Source organism: Sinocyclocheilus grahami, unplaced genomic scaffold (genome assembly GCF_001515645.1).
Source record: "Sinocyclocheilus grahami isolate Dianchi unplaced genomic scaffold, SAMN03320097.WGS_v1.1 scaffold233.1, whole genome shotgun sequence".
Classification (NCBI taxonomy): Eukaryota; Metazoa; Chordata; class Actinopteri; order Cypriniformes; family Cyprinidae; genus Sinocyclocheilus; species Sinocyclocheilus grahami.
Genome location: NW_015505412.1, coordinates 1990978 through 1997180, shown reverse-complemented (window position 1 = coordinate 1997180; position 6203 = coordinate 1990978). Strand labels below are relative to the sequence as shown.

The window sequence follows — 6203 nt, the reverse complement described above, 5'->3', positions numbered from 1 at the left end:
AAGCTGTATCATACACTTGGAAAATTATGAGCTATATCACCGCTTATCAACACTAAGGGTGTGACAATACACTTAGCTCACGAGATGAGACAAAATACAGATACTTGGTTCACTAGAACGTGACAATATTTTATTTAATACTATTTTTAAGAAATTTTCAATGACAAAATATTTGTATTTATTGTCTTTTATTTTGAAATTGCGATGTACATGGCATATTTAGAAACAGGTTGATGTATTCTCCTGTGTTGGCAAAGGTTTATAAATGATTTACGTTACAAATCTAGTGAGATAATGCACACTGTTTTTCCAGATGAATGTTAAGCAATTCAAATTCACAGCATATGCAGAGAAAGAGTTTAGCCCCTTTCACACATACAGTCTTTACTGGTAAATTACCGGTAAGTTACCATTAATAGATCATGTGCGAGCAGGACCTTTTCAAAAAACCAGGTAAATTTGTTCTGCAATCATATCGTTCTTGTGGAGATGACATGATTACTCTGAGCGGTTTACAAATCTCAGCTGCTTTTTAATTAGTTATCCTATGTAAATACGCGCTAGATGGACATCTTTGACCATTGCGCCTCGCAGCTTTTTGTCACGCTTCTCCATTCATCAGGGCTGCGACTCCGCACGTGACAATATTTTATTTAATACTATTTTTAAGAAATTTTCAATGACAAAATATTTGTATTTATTGTCTTTTATTTTGAAATTGCGATGTACATGGCATATTTAGAAACAGGTTGATGTATTCTCCTGTGTTGGCAAAGGTTTATAAATGATTTACGTTACAAATCTAGTGAGATAATGCACACTGTTTTTCCAGATGAATGTTAAGCAATTCAAATTCACAGCATATGCAGAGAAAGAGTTTAGCCCCTTTCACACATACAGTCTTTACTGGTAAATTACCGGTAAGTTACCATTAATAGATCATGTGCGAGCAGGACCTTTTCAAAAATCCCGGTAAATTTGTTCTGGCAATCATATCGTTCTTGTGGAGATGACATGATTACTCTGAGCCGTTTACAAAGCTCCGCTGTTTTTTAATTAGTTATCCTATGTAAATACGTGCTAGATGGACATCTTTGACCATTGCGCCTCGCAGCTTTTTGTCGCACTTCTCCATTCATCAGGGCTGCGACTCCGCAATTGGATACTATTATGCGAGTCTCGTGTTTATAAGGGCAACACATTCTGATTGGCTAGTAATGTTAGTTGTGTCATGGACTCAAAAGTGATATCAATCAACAAGATTTTTTTTTTTTTATGTTTTAAATGAACACTTGCCTGATTAGGTTTACTCGATTATTCATGCATCATTTTTAGAAAAATCATGTTAAAATGTATCAAATGATACATTAGGGTTCGCTTAGCGAACGTTTATTTGTTCACATCTCAATAATCATTGTATTATATGTTTTGGCCCCAACAATAAAAACTACAGAGCTTAGATCATAAATATCTTAGTAAGACATATTATTGGAAATTATAGAGTGACAATTCTTGTTTTTTATGCAAGTAGTCATCTTAACGGTTATAAAGATCTCACTGTTTACATTACAAGTAACAGGCTTCAGAATCTTTTTGGCCACATGAAATAACAGCAACTGCACCAAATTGCATAGTTCAGTTTGGGCTTCTAAATGAAATGTATGTTTTTTTTTTTTTAATATCATACTATATGACCCATAAAAGCCTGATTTATCAAATATGACACTCAAATTTTTCTTCATGTCAGGCCCTACAGGTTTAAAATGTTTTTTTTTATGTTTTAAATGAACACTTGCCTGATTAGGTTTACTCGATTATTCATGCATCATTTTTAGAAAAATCATGTTAAAATGTATCAAATGATACATTAGGGACCGCTTAGCGAACGTTTATTTGTTCACATCTCAATAATCATTGTATTATATGTTTTGGCCCCAACAATAAAAACTACAGAGCTTAGATCATAAATATCTTAGTAAGACATATTATTGGAAATTATAGAGTGACAATTCTTGTTTTTTATGCAAGTAGTCATCTTAACGGTTATAAAGATCTCACTGTTTACATTACAAGTAACAGGCTTCAGAATCTTTTTGGCCACATGAAATAACAGCAACTGCACCAAATTGCATAGTTCAGTTTGGGCTTCTAAATGAAATGTATGTTTTTTTTTTTTTAATATCATACTATATGACCCATAAAAGCCTGATTTATCAAATATGACACTCAAATTTTTCTTCATGTCAGGCCCTACAGGTTTAAAATGTTGTCTTTAATGCTGATAAACAGACCTGTATTTCTGTTGCATCTCCAGGTCCAGCCCCGAGAAATGTGACTATAGTTACCAAGAAAGGCTTGAATGGTGGTTCTACTTTACGCGCGAGAAGGTCCTCCCAATTAACGTGTCGGAAGAAGGGATGAGTCTAGAAGACAAATTCAAGCAAATTAAATCACAAACTAAAGCCCAACACTTCCAGGGGTTAAAGCAAAAAAAAAAATCCTGAGCCTGAACTTTTTTCCGGGGGCGGGGGTAGCACATGCAAAGCATGCAATTACTGTGACAACTTTAACATTTGAAAGGATACTATGGCAAAGTTATCGCTTTCTTTATTCAAACTGATTTTTTTTTCTGAATATATAGTTGATCTGAAGAATGAAAGCTGTATCATACACTTGGAAAATTATGAGCTATATCACCGCTTATCAACACTAAGGGTGTGACAATACACTTAGCTCACGAGATGAGACAAAATACAGATACTTGGTTCACTAGAACGTGACAATATTTTATTTAATACTATTTTTAAGAAATTTTCAATGACAAAATATTTGTATTTATTGTCTTTTATTTTGAAATTGCGATGTACATGGCATATTTAGAAACAGGTTGATGTATTCTCCTGTGTTGGCAAAGGTTTATAAATGATTTACGTTACAAATCTAGTGAGATAATGCACACTGTTTTTCCAGATGAACGTTAAGCAATTCAAATTCACAGCATATGCAGAGGAAGAGTTTAGCCCCTTTCACACATACAGTCTTTACTGGTAAATTACCGGTAAGTTACCATTAATAGATCATGTGCGAGCAGGACCTTTTCAAAAAACCAGGTAAATTTGTTCTGCAATCATATCGTTCTTGTGGAGATGACATGATTACTCTGAGCGGTTTACAAATCTCAGCTGCTTTTTAATTAGTTATCCTATGTAAATACGCGCTAGATGGACATCTTTGACCATTGCGCCTCGCAGCTTTTTGTCACGCTTCTCCATTCATCAGGGCTGCGACTCCGCAATTGGATACTATTATGCGAGTCTCGTGTTTATAAGGGCAACACATTCTGATTGGCTAGTAATGTTAATTGTGTCATGGACTCAAAAGTGATATCAATCAACAAGATTTTTTTTTTTTTTATGTTTTAAATGAACACTTGCCTGATTAGGTTTACTCGATTATTCATGCATCATTTTTAGAAAAATCATGTTAAAATGTATCAAATGATACATTAGGGTTTTAAGGAACGTTTATTTGTTCACATCTCAATAATCATTGTATTATATGTTTTGGCCCCAACAATAAAAACTACAGAGCTTAGATCATAAATATCTTAGTAAAAGCCTGATTTATCAAATATGACACTCAAATTTTTCTTCATGTCAGGCCCTACAGGTTTAAAATGTTGTCTTTAATGCTGATAAACAGACCTGTACTTCTGTTGCATCTCCAGGTCCAGCCCCGAGCCGAGATGAGGCATTTCTTTTCAGTAGCTGAGCACAGTAAAATTATTATTACAATATAACAAAGACTTATTAAAAAGCTACAAAATTCAAATGCGCAACATACAATAAGTGTATAAGTGGGGAAAAATAAAAATGTCCACCTACCCTTTTGAGAAGGTCCCTGGCTTCTTGTGTGAGGTAGGGTGGGAGGTTCAGTTTGCACTTAAGAATTTTGTCAATGGTTTTTTTACGGTTCTCTCCTGTAAAGGGGGGCTAGAAAGGCAAGAAGAAAAAACATCCTCGTCAAAAAGAAACATCCATTTATAGTAGGGAAGTTCAAAAACTTCAAAATGGACTAAAACAAGGGTTCGCAAACTTTTTGATGCCAAGAACCCCAAATACAGTGATTCTATTGTGGGAGACCTCACTGACAAATATAAAGCTAACTGTATTGTGTTATGGATAAAAATCTATTTATGCTGTGTGAGAACAAATTTAGTGTAAGTTTTGTGACAACTCAAATTATTGATTTCAAAATGAAATTGGTTTATACAGTCATTACACTAAAATACTTATCTTTTAAGTTGACAGTAAATGAGAAACCGTAGAATTATATTTAGAAAAATAACAAATGACAAACATAAAAAAGCTTTTAAAAATGTACAATTAATGTCTTGTTTTTTGACCAGTCTTTAGAAATCAGAATGAAAATCTATTAAAATTAGTGAACATGAATTTGACAAATTAAAACATATTTCCTTAATACTTTAGGAGCACACATTAGTGTTGATAGGCCAAAAAATATATATATAATTTTTTTTTTTATATATTTTAATGGACCCCTTACCACCCCTTGCAGCCCCTAGATGGTGTGCTGCCTAAATAACTAGCTTAAGGAGTCAGTAAACTTCTTTAAAAAAAATTACTTGCATTAAAAAGACCAATAGAAATTAAAAAAAAAAAATTTTAATTAGTCAAGCTCATTAATTGATTATTGAAATTAATTCAGAAACATAAATTCCAGAATGTAAATTAAAAAACCAAATTGAAGTATTGCAGGCTAGTGCACTGCACCAAGACATTTATACTCACTGCTCCAGTTAACATGTCATACATCAAAGCCCCCAGACTCCACCAGTCAACAGCCCGATTGTGTCCGCTTCTCATGAGGATCTCTGGAGCCCTGAAATAAAGAAACTTCTCACACTACTGTAGAATCCATCTAAATGCATGTCACACAGGCACGTCAGGCAATGAAAAGTGACATTCGGAAAACAGGAAATTAGCTACTTAGACGTCACAAGGATGTAAAGGTTTCTTTAAACGTCTCTGACATGTATTCAATAGTGCCGCAGAAAGTGTGTGTCACTGTGCCATCATGAATCGACTCCTTACACAGCCCGAAATCAGTCAGTTTTACATGTCCTGTGATAAGACAAAAAAAAAAAAAAGACTTATTATAACTAAGCATTTCTCAGTTCATTTTCAAATTTACTCCTATCTAAACCACAATACGAAGCAGCCAAACCTTGGTTATTGAGCATGATGTTCTCCGGTTTGAGATCTCTGTAGATGATGCCTTTCTGATGCAGATGCCCGAGAGCCATAGAGATTTCAGCCAAGTAAAAGCTGCGTGTAAAAACCCTGAGCATCATTCTGATTATCTTCCTTCATCTCATCATGTTAAATGTAAGGCCTATTGTATGCATGTGTCGGTGTTCATGTGTCCTTAAAAATTGTTTCAAAAGTTGACACTTCAATAAAACGCTACGTGTTTAAAGTGCTAATCATAATTCAATTTTAATATAGTAAGTTTATGCTTTAAGAGTCACAACTCATCAAATCGCCCTTTCTTACCAGGCTGTGTCCTCCATGAAAATCCCCTCTCGCTCAAGCTGCATGAAAAGCTCCCCACCTGCAAAAGAAAAAAGGCTTTTACCACAAATACCAGTTTTAAGAGCAAACACAGGGATGGATGGATGGGTAGTAAAGCATCACCACATCATATCACACTGCAAATGTACCATTTCAGCACACAAATTGCAACAAAAAAAAGTTGAAACTTTTAAATAAATATAATTTTGCATAAAATGTTTAAATAAATTCCCTCTACAAAAAAAAAAAAACATTTAGAGAAGGAATGCCTTTCAAGGGCAGAATGTATTCCGCAGCAACAGGAGGACAGTGGAAAGAATCAATAGTTATCTATCCCTATGCGACAAAGGTTGTTCTTGAGTCACAAACCACTTAGGTATTCAAGGATGAGGTAAAGCTTGCCACCCGTCTGAAAGGCATAGATTAGATCAACGATGAAAGGATGCTTGACTTCCTCTAAGATGTTCCTCTCTGCTTTAGTATGCGCGGTGTCCTTGGCGTTGCGTACAATCATAGCCTACAAGAAGCAGAATAGAGCGACACTGAGACATTGCCACAAATCTAAATTACTGTATTCAAATCAAAGGAATTTGCTCAACCTTTTTTAAG

At 34.6% G+C, this 6203-nt stretch overlaps 1 protein-coding gene across 1 annotated transcript in view; it reads right to left on the bottom strand.

Annotated features, from left to right (window-relative positions):
• Nucleotides 1-6203, bottom strand: part of LOC107597508 (ribosomal protein S6 kinase beta-1-like) — a 15994-nt gene that overhangs the window by 1641 nt on the left and 8150 nt on the right. Inside the window, exons 8-12 of the mRNA XM_016288601.1 lie at nt 5054-5144; nt 4812-4902; nt 3885-3992; nt 3705-3767; nt 2346-2423 (exon numbers count right to left, since the gene is read on the bottom strand). Coding sequence (XP_016144087.1) covers nt 2346-2423; nt 3705-3767; nt 3885-3992; nt 4812-4902; nt 5054-5144 — 431 coding nt within the window. The remainder of the gene's footprint in view (nt 1-2345; nt 2424-3704; nt 3768-3884; nt 3993-4811; nt 4903-5053; nt 5145-6203) is intronic.